The 22255-nt window shown below is 37.5% G+C and overlaps 1 protein-coding gene across 37 annotated transcripts in view; it reads left to right on the top strand.

Annotated features, from left to right (window-relative positions):
* Nucleotides 1-22255, top strand: part of TBC1D5 (TBC1 domain family member 5) — a 598207-nt gene that overhangs the window by 509436 nt on the left and 66516 nt on the right. For 19 of the 37 annotated variants that reach the window (XM_063611384.1, XM_063611393.1, XM_063611387.1 and 16 more), the window contains one exon: nt 2626-2882. In XM_063611384.1, coding sequence (XP_063467454.1) covers nt 2626-2882 — 257 coding nt within the window. Of the gene's footprint in view, nt 1-2625; nt 2883-7324; nt 7391-22255 lie in introns of all 37 variants that reach the window. The other 18 variants (XM_063611375.1, XM_055295545.2, XM_055295540.2 and 15 more) reach the window with 1 other exon arrangement.

The raw sequence follows: 22255 nt of genomic DNA, 5'->3' as shown, positions 1-22255 counted from the left end.
ACACAAAAAAATGTTCAACAAAGGCAAACAGTGCTCATCCCCTTTTAAGAGCTATTCAGATGAAAAATTGCTCTGCATAAACTTGATCTGTATGTTTTTCATGGTTATTTGTAGTAATGAAGATGCATTAACCATATTCTCTTGATAATGCTCTAGCAGTTTCTTAGTACTTTTATCAACATATAAATTTTACAACTGGCAATATGGGAATTTGACTAGTACATTTTTGTGTATAAAAAAGGGTAACAACATTATAACTTCTTCATATCTGGGAATTATGAATCCTGACTTGCAAACAAGCAAAACTAAAATGCAACAGAACTTCAGTCCATGATAGCTTTTCTTTATACTGTCACTCACAGAAAAGGGGAATGTATGTAGGCTGCTGAGTGGAATATAATGCCAGAGGTGAATGCCTAGTTAATCCAGAATTTATGAGTTTTTTCATTTCATTCATTCTTTTTTCTCAATAAACATATATTGAGTGCCTCCTCTATTGCCAACCTATAGTAAATGTAAATTAAGAATGCTCTACTTCACTAGGAAGCACCTTAAAAATGAAAGTAAGTGGTGTATAATCACTTTATATCCTTATCTCCATTAGGAAACATTATTTTTAATAATTTTTGGAAGGACATTTAAATAGCTGAATTCTTTAAAGATGAAACTTGATGCCAAAGGAACCATTTGAAATTTTTTTCACACTTCATTGAGTTACAATGAATAGATCTTTCTTTTATAAAGCTGAATTTCATATTTTAAATTTGATTTGTCCTACCTCCAAAGCAATGTAAGTCTCTAATACCTAGCCCATAACATTAGCTAGTAACATTAGAAAAAACTTTATGGAAGGAAGAAGTCTAGTGTTCTTTCCTTTTTATTATAGAACTATGGATCTGTTCTGTTTTACAGCAACATGTAGTAATGCAAGGCTATAGCTGTCATATAAAAGGTAGAATTACCATGTAAGTGCTGACAGCTGGATCTGGGAGAAGGAAATTATAGTAAAAATAAAGTTAATTAAAATCAAATAAGTAGATCTCTTAAAGTTGATTTTCAATTTTCCATTTTTATGAAAAAAGCAAAATGTGAGCTATTTCATTTCTATTAATGATTTGGGCAATAAAAACACAAACTTCAATATTGTCATGGAGCTGGACTCTCCTTCACAACTAAAATAATCTGTAATCATAATTGGTCTTAAAGATAATAGCCCTAAGATACTGCAAGATTCTGAGTCATTTGGGAATTGTTCATCTAACAAATGTTAACTTGGTGCCCTCTATTTGCCAGGCACAGTTATAATACAGGTGCTGGCCAAGAGACAAAATATGAGAGAGAGAGTAGTGGTTAAGGGAGTTGATAGCTGCTGAGAGGTAGAGTCAAATAAGAATAGACCTTTGGAACTTCTATGTGAAGTCATTGGTGACCTTGAGGAATGGCTTTAGGGCAATGGCAAATAGGCCACAGCTGGAGCTTGGTGGACCAAAGACTGAGGAAGCAGAAGCGGCACCTTAATATACCTTGAAAAAACATGTTATAAGTAGAGGAAGAAATGGGATGGTAACTTGAACAAGAGTTCAGTAGAGAATTTAGTATACATATGCATATACTCACCATGGTTGTATGCTAATGGAAATGATAGAGTAAAAAAGGAGAAAATGATGATGCAGGAGAGGAGAATGCAGGAATAACAATCTCTGAAAGTCAGAGGAGATGGGATTCAAAGCACAAATGGAGAAACTGGTCTTCCATTGTGGCAGGTGAAAAGACGGACTATGGGTAGATGCTGCTACCATTTAACAAATATTATTAATAAAGTACCTATGATGTACCAGACAATGGCAATATAATAGTTAACAAAAGAGACAAAAATCCTTGCCCTCATGAAACTTGTATTTGAATGGGGTTTGGAAGAGGTGAACAAATGATAACCAAATAAATAAATGAAATATATAGTATGTCAGATGATGAAAAGTGCTATCGAGAAAAATAAACTAGGGAAGTGGAGAAGGAGGATATGGAGCTCTGGGGCAGAGAATAAGGATAGATGACAATTGCAAAGAACTGGGCACTTGACATAACTTTTAGGAATTTACTTCATGACTGTCAGACACATTTATTTTTAAAATCATATTAAATTTGGCCTAGTACTCATGTGCCAGGGCTGGTAAGAAATCTACTCTTAGCTTCGTTTCATAGATGCCCCCTTCTAGGAGGACCCCACGACTTGCCTAGCCTCTCCTTCATAGTCCAGTCACAGGTTTTAAGCATATGTTTATTTATGTGATTATTTGATTAATATGTTTCTTCCCTACTAGACTAGAAGTTCCAGGAAGGGAACTGTGTCTATTTTGGGGCAATTATGTCCTCATAACCCAGCAGTGTTGGCTCTATTTGTTGAATGAATGAATGAAATGTAAATAATACTGTTTTCCATAAGCTGTGTTTTTAAGAAACTCATTATTCTGTAGTAACTTTAAGTTTTCACTTCTCAGTTTATATAGCTGGTCTAGTAAATGACCTTTTTCAAAGCAGACAAGGTGTGCTTTTATACCAATTAATTATGTGAAATAGAATCATCCTTTTATGTAAATAATGCCTCTCCATTTCTTTTTTTAACAGGACCAATGCCAAAGGTGCTCCCCTGAATATAAATAAGGTCTCTAATAGCCTGATTAATTTTGGAAGAAAGTTGATTTCCCCAGCAATGGCTCCAGGCAGTGCAGGTGGCCCTGTACCTGGAGGCAACAGCAGTAGCTCCTCCTCTGTTGCAATTCCTACCAGGACCTCAGCAGAGGCCCCGAGCCATCACTTGCAACAGCAACAGCAGCAGCAGAGGCTGATGAAATCAGAAAGCATGCCTGTGCAATTGAACAAAGGTAGGAAAAAATACTAGTAGATATAAAGAAAACATTCACAGTGTAGCCTGGGATTTCTTCACCTGCCTGTGAGGAACCAACCTCCTAGAATAGAAATTAATGCAAAACTTACTTTTTTAATATGTTATATAAAGTTGGAATATTAGATACTGTGTCGGTCTTAAGAATATTTTATGAGGTAATTTTTTTTTTAACATTTATATCCTAGTATACTTGCAACTTTGTCCTGTAGATGCCCATACGGTATGATGGCATGAATTAACACAACACAGAAATTGAGATCAGTTGACTGTGTTCTCTGCTAACTTTGTATAGTAATGCTTCTCACTAGAAGGGAGTCCAAAATGAGAAGTTCCAGTACCATGGACTTCACTAGTCACAGCATTCATTGGTGCGTTACAGTTGTTTTGAGGAAGTGGTACACTAGGCTTGCAGTCTCTCACCCAGCTGCTTCACTTCTAAGGAATACAAACTAGAATCTTAAGCAGTGGGGAGGGAGAAACTAAACAAAATTTCAAGCAGCCAAAGTAAGTGTATGAGTCCATAAACTAAAAGTTAGAACCACAGAATGTTACAGCAGAGGAAACTTGGGAGATCGCCCAATCCATGTCTCTCGCTGGATGAGTGAGGGCACTGCTGTTGGTAGCAGATTTTCTACTGGGACTCAGGTAAGCTAATTTCTGTGTCAGGGCCTTTCCAGAGCTTCACCTCCCTCATGTTTTGTATTCATAAGAGAGCACTTCAGGTTCTTACTCTGAACCTTTGCATTTTTAGTTTTCACCTATTTTTGAAGAGTCATAATGTATTAGGTCCCCTTTTTCATAAGAAATTGGAAACAGCTACATTTATTTTTAGTAGTAGGACTCTGCTAACTGTACTCTAGAAGCAAGAAGTTGTATCTTGATGGCAAAAAATATTTAAAAAGCAATCCTAAGACTTCACAAGCAGTTTGGGGCCACTTAGTGTCAGAGCAAACATCCTGACCCAAGTATCATTCATGTCTTAAAGGGATCCCTCTGTTACATCAGTTTTCAATAATTAGTGTTGACAATAACATGAGTAATATTGTCAGTAAGAATATTTTAAAAGTATGTTCCATATACTCTGTTTAAGGAAATTACATTCAAAATTAGTTTCTGATTTTACTTAGTGACATTTAAATTGGTAAACTTATGTTAAATGGACTTTCTTCCCCAATGATATAAATGTTGAGTATTATTCAATGAATGTGTGTACATACACATGCACACACCCATGCGTGTCTGTATTCCTCTATTGGTTACATCATGTTATCCTTCTATTCAATTTTTATTTGCCTATGTAAAATACTAGATTTTATATAATTCGTATTTAAATTTTTATGAGAATATTCAATTTACCATGCATAAGAATATATCGGGCATGGTGGTTCACGCATGTAATCCCAGCACTTCGGGAGACCAAGGTGGATCACGAGGTCAAGAGATGGAGACCATTCTGGCCAACATGGTGAAACCCCGTGTCTACTAAAAATACAAAAATTAGCTGGGTGTGGTGGCACACGCCTGTAGTCCCAGCTACTCAGGAGGCTGAAGCAGGAGAATAATTTGAACCTGGGAGGTGGAGGTTGCAGTGAGCCAAGATCGTACCACTGCACTCCAGCCTGGCAACAGAGCCAAACTCCATCTCAAAAAAAAAAAAAAAAAAAAAGAATAAAAGAATATCTCGTTGAAAATTACATTCTTTTCTTTTTAACGTAGAGCTGTCATACATGATATTTTTTAAAAAAGAGACCAAATCATTAGCATGTTGTAAATGTATTTTAATGCCAGGAGATATACCCATTTCCAGAATGGAAATGAATGTTATTTTACATATTTCTTAATTGTACTGTTTTATTGTTCTAAACAAATACGATTTCAATATTGCTTTGATAACAAGCTGTAGTCAGTTGTAATTCTAACTGATGGCAGGCAAATGAATCAGAGAATCTCTTAATGTTGTAGCTTAAATTTTCTGAGGAACTAAGCCAAATGACTAGAAATATAAAGTTTTGTCTCCAAGGAAATGTCAAGTATTAATATCACAGTGAGAAAGGAAGTGCATGGAGATGGAACAATTGATGAAAACCAAGTCCCCAGTTATAAGGAGACAACAGAGCACTTAAGCAAAGTATTTGGAACATTATTATCACTAGGGCATTTTAACTGATCCCTGTGCTGAAAGGAAGTAGCCTTGTTCGGCAACCCTTCTATATTTGTACTTGTGGTTTGTTCTTCTCATGTCAATCTACCAAAAAAACCCAAAAACTTGTTTACCTTCAGATTAATTATAAAAGTTCCTGCTAATGCTCCTTCCCACACAAAGGTATGGATAAAACAAAAGGCAAAGAGAACAGTTTATGGAAGTAGACGATAGAAGATAGTGTAGTTTGCTGCTCTTCTCTAATCATCCATTGATGAGCCCTAAGCAACACTCTGAAGCTTTCTGACCCTCTTGTTTCCTCACCCTGAAATAAGAGATTTGGGCTAATCCCTGGAGAGTCTTCCACCTCTAAAAATCTGTGGTTGTTTTGGTAGAATATGTATTGATTAACTCTACAGTGAAAAATACTTCTCCAACATTGGTTCTTTATGCTGGTGTTTCCCACATGTATCCTGCTGTGCTGTCACACTGACAAAGCTGCACGCGTATCACCTGGTCCCATAGATCAGTGAACACAATATTTAGCCTGTCAGGATCTTGGCTTGTGTTGCTAAGTGATTTCTATCTCAGAACAGTCATCTACTTAGTGCCTTTGAGGAAAGATAATGTAATAGTCTTTTTAGTGTACTCTGCTGGAAAATTTGAAAGTTGTGTTGAAAAATGGTTGTTTATAAAGATGAAACTGTTTATGGTTTTCATAATCAGTTAACTTTCAATTACTTGTGCTTGTATGCTTAGATAGGGGGACAGTTGTGTTTGTTTGTAATCCAAACTCACATGTGTTGCTTGAAGTACATTCTGTAGTTTGTCTGTGTGTTGGGGTAAGATAGTGAAGGAGCAGCCCAGATGTTCCCTGTAATTGTTTTGGTGATATTTAATGTTAAAATGAGTTGTCAGTCTCTATACATTAATAGGTGATCTAGAAGCAGCAGAGTAAAACAGGTAGCAGGCACAGAATTGAAAATCTCCTTCAAATATACAGAAAGTAGGCACACCATTTATCAGTGAATTTAGAGTTCATATACTATGAAAATCTGGGGCCCATTTCCACTAAAAGCTGTTTATCACTTGTTTGTGGTATGTTCCTATTTATAGATTTTATTTCAATTATAGGAGACTAAATGTGTGTACTGTTAATTGATGATGATGGTATAATTACAACTTAAGAGTTTCCAGATTAGCTGGCCATGTTGTAAGTCATAGTGGTCAGAACACTGAGGATATGTCATTTAACTCAAAAGTTGATTTTTTTATTACCGTATATGTTATATAAAAGCTCAAGGGGAAACAAGTCAATCATAAATGATCATGCATAGAAAATATGATGCTTTTTTAAAATGCTTTTTTCTTTAGCTTGTTAGTCTGAAAATAGCATAGGCCTTCAGATGGTGATATATCCAGAGAATGATTCTGTTGACAGTGACTATGCTTAGTGTTGAACTTTGTCATCCAGGAAGGAAATCAAAGAACCAAAAAGTCTTCCTTCCAAATGTTAGTGCACCTCAGGTTCTTCATGAGATTTCCTGTTATGCTCCTTTTCCTTTCTCATGTTCTTAAAATGCACTTGGTTTTTTTTTTCCTGTTTCCTTTGTCTATATTTTAAATTGCTTTTTTAATTTGAACACGTCATTATTTTAAGCACTTAATATAAGTCCAATTTGTAAATGAAATCTTGCCTATAATAAGTATATCAAGTTAAGGGTATGCAGTTCACAGATTTATTTTTACATGTTGACATTTATAAGTACATGTGGTAACTTAAGAAATCTTTTCATTACTTAATATGAAATTAGAACTTATTTAAGTCTTTATCTTATCACTGAAGAAGTGGGTTTCTAGTTAAAGATAAATTTTGTCTGATATAGGAGGAAATCAATTTCAAAAGAATGCCTATTTTTAAATAAATGACATATAACTTACTTTTGGATGAAAGAGAAAATATAAAATCACACTAATATTTGTAGCATCATGAAATATGCTCAGCAAAATCTTTTGATTGCTGAAGTTTCCTATACTCTAGTTGAAACTCGTTCATGTTTTCTTTAAGAAAAACAAACACAAAACATTTCTAGGAAACATGCTCTTAAAAATTATTTTCTTTAAAAATATTTTATATTTTTCTAAGCTTGTGCATTATTTTCTTTTGTACTATATTTTTAGTAATTTGATTAAAGTATTAGAACATTCAGTATAAAAGAAAAGTGAAGTTGATTATTTCCTTTATATGAAATCTAATTATTTTTTCTTATGAAATCCAGGCGATGTAGTTACAGGAAGCGATGCTCAGGTTTCTGTTCCTGTCCAGACTCTAACTGACCTCCAAGGTACAGTTACCATAACAACATAGTGTTTCTTTTTCTTTGCCTACAGTATTATCATTGCCTACTCCAAAACTCCATTTTTCTTTTTGCCCACCCTCCATTCATTACTGTTTTCAATTCACTACCATTGTTCAGCCACTGAGTGGCACTATTGTTAAGAACAAAAGTCCCCTCTCATGTCATACCTTGGTGATGCCGAAAATGGCTGTGATGTGGGTTTTCTATTAGGTGTGCACAAGCCTCTTTGCAAAATCTGATTCACCCTATATTTTGCGGTTATTATAACATAGTATACTTTGTGTGCCAGCTAACACTGAGGTATTCTTTTTGTTACACTGGTGCTGTGTGACAGTATTTGACCAATTAGTTCTGAAATGAGACATCTTATGTGCTATGATTAGCCAGAAATACTTATATTTTACCTGAAATAATTACAACCTGATTTTGAAATGTTTTTAAGTATTGCCTTTGAATTATGAATTATATTAACACAATTAAAGTACAGTGTAGCAAATCTTCATTTATGGTAACTGGCAATGGTTTTAAAAAAAGAATGTTTAAATACCATATCCATTTGTTCAAAATATAGAAAAATATAGTTTTTAAATAAATAGAAAAAGTGATCATCTACCTCCTATGCAATTTTAAAACATATAAATACTTAAAGTGGCTGCATTAATCTTTTATTATGCAGTCTTTTAGATGAAATATGCCATAGAGAGGATTTCTGTGTTAAATGGAAGCCTAGAGTAACTTTAAGAATCTCCTATTCAAATTCAGACTAAAATGATAGCAGTATTAATTAAAATCCATATCATGTTTTTCTTAATTTAAAATACCACATAATATAGTCATGCTAGTAGTATTAAAATACTGTTTTAATAATGATAAGTCCTCATATTATCCATTTTTTTAGGGGGGGCGGAACAGAAAAGAATGGGTTGTGATTAAGAGATTGATATATTGGGTTAACTTAAAAAACAAAAACCCACCACATTGTGGCAATAGAGGAGTAAGCTTTCACTTCTATATATAGTTCTGTGTCTCACAGGTATAGTTTCGGGAGGTATTCTGGTAATTGAACCAGATGAACTTCAAGGGCTTTTCTAGCTCAGGGATTCCATGAAGAACTGTTCATTCTTGCTGTCTGTTAAATGATCTACATAATAGAGGAGTATAATAGCATGGACAAGAGGAAAGGCAGCTAATGTCTGCATGATTTCTCTTTAGCTTTGCACTTAGATGAATGTTAATGTGATCATCTGGTATGGAGAGAATTTACAAGACTTAAATTTGTTTTCTAAAATTAAATTCTGAGCCCCACAGACAACTTTTTAACATGTGTTTTGTTGTCCCAACATTAATTGCTACAGAGTAGATCTTTGGCTTCTCTGTAAGACATAGGATATGGAGCCCAATTTATACCTATGGAAAGAAAAGCTAAGAGTCGGCTTGCTTATTCTGACTTCTGCTTATATGCTATTAATAAATCCAGTTTTGTTCCTACAAACCAGAGCCACAGGAGTAACATAACTGTTTAACTAGAACTTCAAAGAGGGAGGTTGTATTGTTTTGTTCAAATACCTCGTGTTATGTAAGTAGAATTATCTCATTTGTTTATTCAACAAGTATTTATTGAGTGCCTGCTGCTGTGTCAAGCTCTGTTTTCATTGGTCCCTTGGCTTTCCCTACAGCTTTACCTGGTTGTTTGGGCATTACCTTTGCTTTAGGTGACCCAGTTAGGCCTACATAGTTGGGAACCAGCTCTTTTACTAGATACCCTATTCAGAATCACCTCTGCCTCCCATACCCTAGCAGAGATTGTATCAGTCTGATAAGGAGAGTTCCAGCTACTTTAATAGATGTGAATCACAAATAAACAGCTTTTAGTCTGTGATGATGATTTTGACAATGATAGACAATGAGAGTACACCTACCTGATTTGGGGAAGTCACTTTTTGTCTTCCTCAACATATTCCCTGAAGAGTACCAAGAAACAAGGGGAAGTAGAAGTAAACCAAAATAGTGGTAGCAGAAAAAAAAATTCTATCTATGCTTAATATAATCAATGTCAAGGAATTAAACTATTTAGACTTTCCCAGGTGTCTTTTTTCAAAGCAATGAAGTAAATTTCAAGAAATAAAGTAAATATCAATACTTTTGATGATTCCTTGATTATAGATAGTCTTTTTTTCTAATGAAATTTTACGTCTGTATCTTTGACTTTTAACACAGCAGTTATATGGGCTTTTATTTTTAAGAAAAAACCTGAATATAAGGTGAGATTCCATAATTTATATCAATAAGTAACTTTTAGAGAATTATTCAAAAATTTCATTTTATATCTTGCAGTGTAGGTTGCAATCACACACCAAAAAAAAAGCCACAGCAGACCTTGTTTATCAAAGACTTAACTCAGTGAGGTTCTTCAAAATTAGTTTTAGAAATTGCATACTTACCCCCAGAAACCTTTGTCAAGACATATTTATTTATGAATTTATTCACAAATCAAAAAGCTTTAAACACAGGCACACACACAAGACATATATTATTTTTATTTTTTTTTTATTATTATACTTTAGGTTTTAGGGTACATGTGCACAATATGCAGGTTTGTTACATATGTATCCATGTGCCGTGTTGGTTTGCTGCACCCATTAACTCGTCATTTAGCATTAGGTATATCTCCTAATGCTGTCCCTCTCCCCTCCTCCCACCCCACAACAGTCCCCGGAGTGTGATGTTCCCCTTCCTGTGTCTGGGTGTTCTCATTGTTCAATTCCCACCTATGAGTGAGAACATGCGGTGTTTGGTTTTTTTGTCCTTGCGATAGTTTACTGAGAATGATGTTTTCCAGTTTCATCCATGTCCCTACAAAGGACATGAAGTCATCATTTTTTATGGCTGCATAGTATTCCATGGTGTATATGTGCCACATTTTCTTAATCCAGTCTATCGTTGTTGGACATTTGGGTTGGTTCCAACTCTTTGCTATTGTGAATAGTGCCGCAACAAACATACGTGTGCATGTGTCTTTATAGCAGCATGATTTATAGTCCTTTGGGTATATACCCCGTAATGGGATGGCTGGGTCAAATGGTATTTCTAGTTCTAGATCCCTGAGGAATCGCCACACTGACTTCCATAATGGTTGAACTAGTTTACAGTCCCACCAACAGTGTAAAAGTGTTCCTATTTCTCCACATCCTCTCCAGCACCTGTTGTTCCCTGACTTTTTAATGATGGCCATTCTAACTGGTGTGAGATGGTATCTCATTGTGGTTTTGATTTGCATTTCTCTGATGGCCAGTGATGATGAGCATTTTTGCATGTGTCTTTTGGCTGCATAAATGTCTTCTTTTGAGAAGTGTCTGTTCATGTCCTTCGCCCACTTTTTGATGGGGTTGTTTTTTTCTTGTAAATTTGTTTGAGTTCATTGTAGATTCTGGATATTAGCCCTTTGTCAGATGAGTAGGTTGCAGAAATTTTCTCCCATTCTGTAGGTTGCCTGTTCACTCTGATGGTAGTTTCTTTTGCTGTGCAGAAGTTCTTTAGTTTAATTAGATCCCATTTGTCAATTTTGGCTTTTGTTGCCATTGCTTTTGGTGTTTTAGACATGAAGTCCTTGCCCATGCCTATGTCCTGAATGGTATTGCCTAGGCTTTCTTCTAAGGTTTCTATGGTTTTAGGTCTAACGTGTAAGTCTTTAATGCATCTTGAATTAATTTTTGTATAAGGTGTAAGGAAGGGATCCAGTTTCAGCTTTCTACATATGGCTAGCCAGTTTTCCCAGCACCATTTATTAAATAGGGAATCCTTTCCCCATTGCTTGTTTTTGTCAGGTTTGTCAAAGATCAGATAGTTGTAGATATGGGGCGTTATTTCTGAGGGCTCTGTTCTGTTCCATTGATCTATGTCTCTGTTGTGGTACCAGTACCATGCTGTTTTGGTTACTGTAGCCTTATAGTATAGTTTGAAGTCAGGTAGCATGATGCCTCCAGCTTTGTTCTATTGGCTTAGGATTGACTTGGTGATGCGGGCTCTTTTTTGGTTCCATATGAATTTTAAAGTAGTTTTTTCCAATTCTGTGAAGAAAGTCATTGGTAGCTTGATGGGGATGGCATTGAATCTATAAATTACCTTGGGCAGTATGGCCATTTTCACGATATTGATTCTTCCAACCCATGAACATGGAATGTTCTTCCATTTGTTTGTATCCTCTTTGATTTCATTGAGCAGTGGTTTGTAGTTCTCCTTGAAGAAGTCCTTCACATCCCTTGTAAGTTGGATTCGTAGGTATTTTATTCTCTTTGAAGCAATTGTGAATAGGAGTTCACTCATGATTTGGCTCTCTGTTTGTCTGTGATTGGTGTACAAGAATGCTTGTGATTTTTGTACATTGATTTTGTATCCTGAGACTTTGCTGAAGTTGCTTATCAGCTTAAGGAGATTTTGGGCTGAGACAATGGGGTTTTCTAGATATACAATCATGTCATCTGCAAACAGGGACAATTTGACTTCCTCTTTTCCTAATTGAATACCCTTTATTTCCTTCTCCTGCCTGATTGCCCTGGCCAGAACTTCCAGCACTATGTTGAACAGGAATGGTGAGAGAGGCCATCCCTGTCTTGTGCCAGTTTTCAAAGGGAATGCTTCCAGTTTTTGCCCATTCAGTATGATATTGGCTGTGGGTTTCTCATAGATAGCTCTTATTATTTTGAGATACGTCTCATCAATACCTAATTTATTGAGAGTTTTTAGCATGAAGGGTTGTTGAATTTTGTCAAAGGCCTTTTCTGCATCTATTGAGATAATCATGTGGTTTTTGTCTTTGGTTCTGTTTATATGCTGGATTACATTTATTGATTTGCATATGTTGAACCAGCCTTGCATCCCAGGGATGAAGCCCACTTGATCATGGTGTATAAGCTTTTTGATGTGCTGCTGGATTTGGTTTGCCAGTATTTTATTGAGGATTTTTGCATCAATGTTCATCAAGGATATTGGTCTGAAATTCTCTTTTTTGGTTGTGTCTCTGCCAGGCTTTGGTATCAGGATGATGCTGGCCTCATAAAATGTGTTAGGGAGGATTCCCTCTTTTTCTATCAATTGGAATAGTTTCAGAAGGAATGGTACCAGTTCCTCCTTGTACCTCTGGTAGAATTCGACTTTGAATCCATCAGGTCCTGGACTCTTTTTGGTGGGTAAGCTATTGATTATTGCCACAATTTCAGAGCCTTTTATTGGTTTATTCAGAGATTCAACTTCCTCCTGGTTTAGTCTTGGGAGGGTGTATTTGTCGAGGAATTTATCCATTTCTTCTAGATTTTCTAGTTTATTTGCGTAGAGGTGTTTGTAGTATTCTCTGATGGTAGATTGTATTTCTGTGGGATCGGTGGTGATAACCCCTTTTTCATTTTTTATTGCATCTACTTGATTCTTCTCTCTTTTCTTATTAGTCTTGCTAGCGGTCTATCAATTTTGTTGATCTTTTCAAAAAACCAGCTCCTGGATTCATTAATTTTTTGAAGGGTTTTTTGTGTCTCTATTTCCTTCAGTTCTGCTCTGATTTTAGTTATTTCTTGCCTTCTGCTAGCTTTTGAATGTGTTTGCTCTTGCTTTTCTAGTTCTTTTAATTGTGATGTTAGGGTGTCAATTTTGGATCTTTCCTGCTTTCTCTTGTGGCCATTTAGTGCTATAAATTTCCCTCTACACACTGCTTTGAATGTGTCTCAGAGATTCTGGTACGTTGTGTCTTTGTTCTGGTTGGCTTCAAAGAACATCTTTATTTCTGCCTTCATTTCATTATGTACCCAGTAGTCATTCAGGAGCAGGTTGTTCAGTTTCCATGTAGTTGAGCGGTTTTGAGTGAGTTTCTTAATCCTGAGTTCTAGTTTGATTGCACTGTGGTCTGAGAGACAGTTATAATTTCTGTTGTTTTACATTTGCTGAGGAGAGCTTTACTTCCAACTATGTGGTCAATTTTGGAATAGGTGTGGTGTGGTGCTGAAAAAAATGTATATTCTGTTAATTTGGGGTGGAGAGTTCTGTAGATGTCTATTAGGTCCACTTTGTGCAGAGCTGAGTTCAATTCCTGGATATCCTTGTTAACTTTCTGTCTCGTTGATCTGTCTAATGTTGAGAGTAGGGTGTTAGAATCTCCCATTATTATTGTGTGGGAGTTTAAATCCCTTTGTAGGTCACTCAGGACTTGCTTTATGAATCTGGGTGCTCCTGTGTTGGGTGCATATATATTTAGGATAGTTAGCTCTTCTTGTTGAATTGATCCCTTTACCATTATGTAATGGCCTTCTTTGTCCCCTTCGATCTTTGTTGGTTTAAAGTCTATTTTTAAAGAGAATCTGGAATTTGTAACAACAGAAGTACAGTCAGCCCTCTGTATCCATGGGTTTCACATCTCTGGATTCAGCCAACTACAGGTCAAAAATATTCAGAAAAAAAAAATGATTCTCTACTGAACATATACAGACATTTTTCTTATAACTCCCTACACAAAATGGTACAACCACCATTTACATAGCATTTACATTGTATTAGGTATTATAAATAATTCAGAGATGACTTAAAGTATAAAGGAGGATATGCGTAGGTTATTTAAAAATAGTACCACCTTTTTATATGAGAGACTATAGCATGCTTGGATTTTGGTATCCACAGAGGTCCTGAAACCAATCTCCCATGGATGCTGAGGGATGACTAGATTTAGGTATTAACATAAAATGGACCATTAGGAAAGAAATTTAGATTTTTTAAAATAATTTCCATAGGTATCTTTAAAATTTATATTTGTATATATACATTTGTGTTATGGATGTAAATATGCATATACATATACACAGATGTCTGTGACATCAGATTGTTTTAAATATAAAAAGGTTAAAAAAAAACTTCCTGTCCAAGTAACCACTGTTGATATTCTTAAGGTAAAACTAAAATATGTGACATTAGATGATTCCAATTAATTAAAGGTACTACATGAAAAATGGGGATGCAGGGGAATCTCCATTTTCTCCTCCCACCTTTCTGCCAGCCCATTTCCCCAAGGGTAACCATTGTTAAGTTTCTTATGATTTCTTCCAGGAGAAAAAAATATATATTAAATTGAGGCATAATGTGGGAGTCACATTAATGTGGTAAGAGCTCATTTGTTTGGAGGTGACTTTCTCTCTGGACCATCAAGAAGAAAGCACTGACAAAAATGTCCCAGTGTAAATGAAAAGCAACAAGTTGGTAGAACAAGGAGAGGGATATCAAGTCAGTCAGCCGGAGTAGGACAGAGTAATGACAAGAAAAAGAGACAGCTTCCACTCACAAGAATGAGGGAAGATACCAAAAAAACAAAAAATGGTCCTCATAGATGGCACTATATTGATTGGCTGCTCTGGTTATGTTGAGATGTGATAGACCTGAAACACAACAAGTAGTTCCATTATGTTCAGTGTAATCATTTTAAGGCAGAGAAATATATGTAAAATGAATTTTGGGAAGCATCAGTTAGCTAGAAAATGCATTTTTGTGGAACATCTATTCCAAAAGACATTGAATAAATGAGTTGTTTTTGGACTGAAAACAAGATCAGAATTTGCCCTTTACTTTCAAAAGGCCTCATTCTATTTTGCTTTAATCTAATTTTAGGTCACATTTACATCAGCCCACTTGGCACAACCCTTATGAGATGGGGAGGGTGGTACAGTTTTGTCTAGCACGGGCCCTGGAGTCAAGCCTGGGTTTGAATTCAGGCTCCATCACTGCCTTGCTGGATGACCTGGGGAAGTTACTTAACCTCTTATTTGTAAAGAGGGAATAAGAGCAGCTACTTCAAGGGTTGTTGCTGGACATCATCACAGCACCTGTTGCATAGTGAGGGCTCTAGGGTGCTACCTGCTCAGGTAGTGGTGATGATAGCACCATTATGCGCTTTCCTCAAATACCTCTCTGACTCTCAGAATCAAATAATGAAGGAGCTTATTCCACACATCTGTCTTTTCTTATTATTTCTGATATTCTAAAGACACATGTTTGCATGCAGGTACCCAATCCAACAGTGTTTGACTTTTGTGGTCAGGCTAGAGAATGTCTGTTCCAGGGGCATCAAGTACAACCTGTGTCTGTTCACTCTTGTGACAGCAAGATGCATGTCTTTCATTAGTAGACATTAGCCTTTTTGCTGTCTATCACTGAAGTCTGCAAGGAAACAAACTGTTACTATATAGGGACCAGATGCCTCATTGTCTTGGTCACTATATAAAGTCAAAGTTATCCCCTTTCTGTGGCCACAGAACAGGGGTTCCCAGGTTTTTCCCTTTCTGCTCATCTAGGTTATACGTTCCCAGCAAGTCCCCCCGTAGACCTCCTGGCCTCCTGAACATTTTGCCTTTGGGTGTCCAGTATCCACCTTCCTCAGATGACCTCAGGTGTACTGGGGTTCTGCCTGTCTATTTGGTAACATGCCCACCCCCTTTTCTTATTTCCTATCGAATTTAGTAATAAAAAATCCATGAAAATATTATTCATGGGACATGGTAGGAGCTTAATAAGCACTTTTCCTTCCTCTTTCCTTCTCCACCAGCCATTTTGCAGTCAGGAATCTCCACTGATGCCTATGAAGCTCATTCAGTCATTTTAGGCTCTTGACAAATTACCTCCAATGACATAGAGCACACAGGGCACAGTACTTTTATTGAGTGTTTCAGAGAGGGAAAGAGAAGGAAGGAAGGAAGGACATAAGATAGCTAGACACAGCTTTGTCTCGTCCGATCAATAACTTTGTGCAACTTACCAAAAAAAAAAAAAAAGATAACTACTTCTGTGCAGATATAGCTCACACCAGGGCACATGACTTAATAAGCAGACTGTGGCCTGGATTTCAGTTGCTCTACCAGGCAGTCTTATGTGACGCATATATGATGGTTCTATACCTAGTGCCAGTTAGTTGAAGTCTGTGGGAAATCATTGAGAAGTGCAGCCAGTGTCCTACCAGGAGGGGTTTCAATGATCCTGTCAAGAGAGAACCTGTGAATCCACAATCCAGAGTACTGCATATTAAACTATGTGCTCTAGATTTGGAAGCCATCTCTATGCCTTCCACTAGACATGGTTTATGTCTACGCAGAGCATATGCTAGACACCACACTAAACCCTTTACATTATCATTTAGGACACACAGCCACTTGTAGATGAGAACTATGGCCAGTGGAGGGTCAGTGACTTGTTCAAGGCCATACAACTAGATATCAACCGAGTTCAGACTCAATCCTAGCTGTGTCTGACCCACTAGATAGTGGCTTGGGGAATTCTACCCTGTAAACATCTCTCAAATCTACCACCACAGACTCAGTTGAAGGCCATAATCTCTTGCCTGGACCAACGCAACAGATAGTCACTCAACCAAGCCCTTATAATCCTCACTCAATTTTCTGGCCTAAAATCTGTAGTAACTAACTGCCATCAACCACCAATGAAATAAAGGCCAGACCCCTTAAGATGAGAATAAGGAGCTCTTCTTGATCTGTCAGACCCTTGATCTGGCCTCATCTTCCCACTATCCTCCACTCTGCAGACTGGATGATCAAGAGGGAAACTAAGCTCATGTTTAGGGTACCAGCAACTTGGTTTTTTTCTTAAAAAAAAACAAAAACCCTTTAATTTTAGGTTCTGTGGTACATGTGCAGGCTTGTTATATAGGTAAATGTGTGGCATGGGGGTTTGCTATACAGATTATTTCATCACCCAGGTACTAAGCCTAGTACCCAATAGTTTTTTTTTATTCTCTCCATCCTCCCACCCTCCACATTCAAGTAAGCCCCAGTGTCTGTTGTTCTCCTCTTTGTGTCCACGTGTTCTCATCATTAGTTCTCACTTATAAGTGAGAACATGTGGTATTTGGTTTTCTGTTCCTGTGTTAGTTTGCTAAAGATAATGGCCCCCAGCTCCATCTATGTTCCTACAAAGAACATGATGTTCTTTTGTATGGTTGTATAGAATTCCATGGTGTATAATGGGGTACCTTCAACTTCGGAAAAAATTTGATAATTGATCCTCCCCCAAAAAACATTGAAATAATCATCAAATTTTTTAGAAAGCACTCTGTTGAACTTAATCTTTCTTTTTACTTTGATATTGATATTATTTTCAATTACATATTGATGGCAGGGAGCACCAAAGGTTTTAATCAGGCCCTGATTAAGCTAGATGTTCCTAGTACAATGCCTGTGAAAATACTGTGTTCTCCACTAGAAAGGACCCTCCCTGACCCACCACAACCATTTCCTCTTGAGTTTTAAGATCTAGCTCACACTCTTAATTGTCTGAGACAAGATTGGACACTCCCCCTTTTGTGCACACAAGTGCTGTTGTTTGTACTTCAGTGTTCGCTTTTGCTACCTAGGGTTGTAGGTTAGTGTGTATACAAGTCTGTATTCCCTGCATGGCTATTTTGGGAGTTTCTTAAGAGCTTCTGTTATGTTCATACTTCCCTCCCCAGTGCTAGAGAGCTTTCTTTAGGCATTTCATAAGTTCACTCTGCATAGGGCTCGTTCCCCATGTTTGGTCATGAATGAAAGACTACCTACATGCATTAATACATGCACACCCTAGATGGCTTAAGAATGAGCCTATATTTAATGTATTTAAGAATGTCTTACAATCTAAAATAATTTTAAATAAATGTCATGGGTCAGAAATCCTGAAGACCAAACTGTGAGACAGATTTATGGTCAAGACATTTATTGGGCAGCATCCTTGAGATCAGTACCTGGGGAGTGAAAGAAGCAACATTGGCAGGGGGAGAGCTAAACCGCTTTGCAGTTGCTGCTGGAACCCTCTGGGGCTGGGGTAGTCCTCTAGAGTTGTCCACCTTGAGGCAAGGGGGCCAGCTTTTACTTGTCAACTCAAACCAGTCACTGGATTGGAGTTAATTCCCAGGTAAGGGGCATGACCTTGGGCAAGGAAGCTCTCTTCAGCTGGGGGCAGTTTCCAGAGAAGAACTCAGGGGAGCCATCAGCAGCCAGCATTTCCAGCAGCTGGGGGAAATAAGTGCCTTGGACCTGAAGAGGGAATTGGGCAGGGCCCCCAGCAGCATATTTTAGAATGTGCCTCTAAGAATAGGCTTTAAATTTTAGTGCAACAAAAATGTTTCGTGCTGTTCCTCTCTTTGTCGAAAAAAAAAGGTATGTCGAGAGCTTTGGAACCACTATGTAGCTTATGGGGTTACAAGCTTGCTGAGAATACTGACCAAACAGCCCAGGAGCTGTCCAGGGGAAGCCTGGATAAGCCCACATCCATTTACTCCAGTGTGCCATACAAATGTGATCAGATTCTGCGCATGCTAGATATGAAAAAGGCAGAGAAGTCTGAGAGTGCATCCTTTTGTCTTGAGGCAAGACTACTCCAGGTACCTGGGCTTTTCCTATGTATCTCCAGAGGAAATACAGTTGTCCCTCAGTATCTGTGGGGAATTGGTTCCAGGACCCCTGTGGATACCAAAATCCACATATGCTCAAGTCTCATATAAAATGGTATAGCGTTTTCATATAACCTATGCACATTTTCCTCTATACTTCATCTCTAGATTACTTATAATACCAAATACAATGGAAATGCTGTGTTATACTGGGTTTGTTGTTGTTGTTGTTGTTGTTGTTGAGACAGGGTCCCACTCTGTTGCCCAGACTGGAGTGCAGTGGTGCAATCATGGCTCACTGCAGCCTCTACCCCCTGGGCTCAAGTAATTCTCTCTCTTTAGCTTCCTAAGTAGGTAGGACCACAGGTGTGTGCCATCACACCTGGCTACTTTTTCATTTTTATTGTAGAAATCAGTGGACTACAGGCATGTACCACTACTCTGTCTCACAGTTTGGTTCTCACTCTGTTGCCCAGGTTGGTCTCAAACTCCTGGGCTCAGGCAGTCCTCCTGCCTCGGCCTCCCAGAGTGCTGAAATTACAGGTGGGAGGCACTGCACCCAGCCTGTTATACTGTATTTTTATTTGTGCTATTTGTGTTGTATTGTTTGGTTGGTTTTTGTTTTTTTGTTTTTTTTTTTGAGACTGAGTCTCACTCTATCGCCCAGACTGGAGTGCAGTAATGCGCTCCCAGCTCACTGCAACCTCCGCCTCCCAGGTTCAAGTGATTCTTGTGCCTCAGCCTCCTGAATAGCTGGGATTACAGGCATGCGCCACCATGCCCAGCTAATTTTTGTATTTTTAATAGAGACGGGGTTTCACCATGTTGGCCAGGCTGATCTGTAACTCCTGACCTCAAGTGATCTGCCTGCCTCGGCCTCCCAAAGTGCTGGGATTACAGGCATGAGCCACCGTGTCCGGCCTGTTATTTTATTTTATTTTTTTATATTTTTGATCCGTTGGTTAAATCTCCAGGTGTGGAACCTGCAGGCATGGACAGTAGACTGTGCCCTCCATCATCCCTTTGGAAACATGTTCTGGTGACTCCATTTTCTTTTTTTTTATCTTTTTATTATTATACTTTAGGTTTTAGGGTACATGTGCACATTGTGCAGGTTTGTTACATATGTATCCATGTGCCACGTTGGTGTGCTGCACCCATTAACTCGTCATTTAGCATTAGGTATATCTCCTAATGCTGTCCCTCTCCCCTCCCCCCACCCCACAACAGTCCCCAGAGTGTGATGTTCCCATTCCTGTGTCCATGAGTTCTCATTGTTCAATTCCACCCTATGAGTGAGAACATGCGGTGTTTGGTTTTTTGTCCTTGCGATAGTTTACTGAGAATGATGTTTTCCAGTTTCATCCATGTCCCTACAAAGGACATGAAGTCATCATTTTTTATGGCTGCATAGTATTCCATGGTGTATATGTGCCACATTTTCTTAATCCAGTCTATCGTTGTTGGACATTTGGGTTGGTTCCAAGTCTTTGCTATTGCGAATAGTGTCACAATAAACATACGTGTGCATGTGTCTTTATAGCACCATGATTTATAGTCCTTTGGGTATATACCCAGTAATGGGATGGCTGGGTCAAATGGTATTTCTAGTTCTAGATCCCTGAGGAATCGCCACACTGACTTCCACAATGGTTGAACTAGTTTACAGTGGTGACTCCATTTTCTTAAGGGTCTGAATGTTTGTGTTCCCAGAGGGCACAAAAATGTTAGTAAGCTAATTTTTATAATTGAGGAGAAACATATGTTTTTAATATGAGATGTAGGCTAGGTTCCTTATTAATACTACCACCAATTTGAAATTTTATAGTTCACAGATAAGTTTTGATAAGAGCTGATCTTAGTATTACCACTGAAAAGGAAGTTTACTAAGCAGGATAATAGCTGCAAAAGAAACCTGGGTGTTGTTGCCCCTCAAGGGAACAAATGCTTTCAAATTCTTTCTGGATGTTTAATTATTCTCATACGGTAAAGAACTGATAAGCTAATTTATTAAAGCAGGTATTCTAAAGATTTCTCCCAGACATATCATTACCTTATTTTGTTACAATAGTCACAAAATATAATAACCTTCATGTCATGAAAAATATGACCATTAGTTGCTGTCTAATATGGTATCCCCTAGCCACATGTAGCCACTGAGCTCTTGAAATGTATGCTGTGAGTATAAAATATGCACTGCATTTTGAAGACTTAGTATGAAAAAATGAATGTAAAATTTGTCAATTTTTTGTCTTCATGTCAGGCTGATAATAGATTATTAAAATAATTTTATCTTTACATTTTAAGTGTGAATACTAAAATATTAGCAATTGCATGTGTGGCTCACATTGTAATTCTGTTATCAGCATTAGTGTTTATAATTATTTTCAGATATTCCAGATTGAACATCAGCAAACATTTATTGTAGCCCCACAATGTGCAGGCACTGTGCTAGCTTTTTTCCCAGCAGGTGAAACTGGTAATGACCGCACTTCCTGCCCTTAGTGAAATTTGTCCATTGTAATATAAGCAGGAACACTAGTAGTTGAATACAAGAAGCCTGACCATCAGTTATTTTCTGTTCCTAGGAAAAGCCATTCACAAAATATATGTATCCTAAAAATTGGGTAGAAAGGCCTATTTCCAAAACTTTTTTTGTCATTTTGAAATAATAATTCCTTGGAGTCATTCTGCAGGATTCAGGAATTTAAATTTAATTATATATATTGGCATAGTCTTTTTTTCTTTGTTTGTTTTGTTTTGTTTTTTTGAGACAGAGTCTTGCTCCGTTGTTACCCAGGCTGGAATGCAGTGGTGCGATCTCAGCTCACTGCAACCTCTGCCTCCAGGGTTCTCCTGCTTCTTCCTGAGTAGCTGGGACTACAGGGTTCAAGTGATTCTCCTGATTCTGCTCAAGTAGCTGGGACTACAGGCACGCACCACCATGCCCAGCTAATTTATATATTTATTTTTTGTAGAGACAGGGTTTCGCCATGTCAGCCAAGCTGGTCATGAACTCCTGATCTCAGGTGATCCACCGGCCTTGGCCTCCCAAAGTGTTGGGATTATAGGCGTGAGCCACCGCAACCAGCCAGCATAGTCTTTTAAGTTTGGACAAATCTGGGTTTAACTTAGGATGTTTCTAGTGGTATTCATAACTGGGTTCTTGAGCAAGTGAATTAAAGCATCCAAACCTCAATTTTCTCATACATAACCATCTCACAGTGTCATTAGGATTAAATGAAATAATATATGTAAAGGTCCAGATATATACATGGACAAGCATTTTGCAAATATCACATTGCTGAAGTGTATTTTAATTTTCTGATTTTTTTTTGCAGGGGGAATAGGCAAACTAGGGAACTATGTATGTAGAGAAGGTTGGAAACAAAAATTAATAGTACCCAGCTACGATACATATAAAATCTAGAATCAAAGAAAAGGTT

Source organism: Symphalangus syndactylus, chromosome 10, assembly GCF_028878055.3.
Source record: "Symphalangus syndactylus isolate Jambi chromosome 10, NHGRI_mSymSyn1-v2.1_pri, whole genome shotgun sequence".
Classification (NCBI taxonomy): domain Eukaryota; kingdom Metazoa; phylum Chordata; class Mammalia; order Primates; family Hylobatidae; genus Symphalangus; species Symphalangus syndactylus.
Note: the sequence above shows the minus strand (reverse complement) of the source record. Positions and strands in the feature narration are given on the sequence as shown.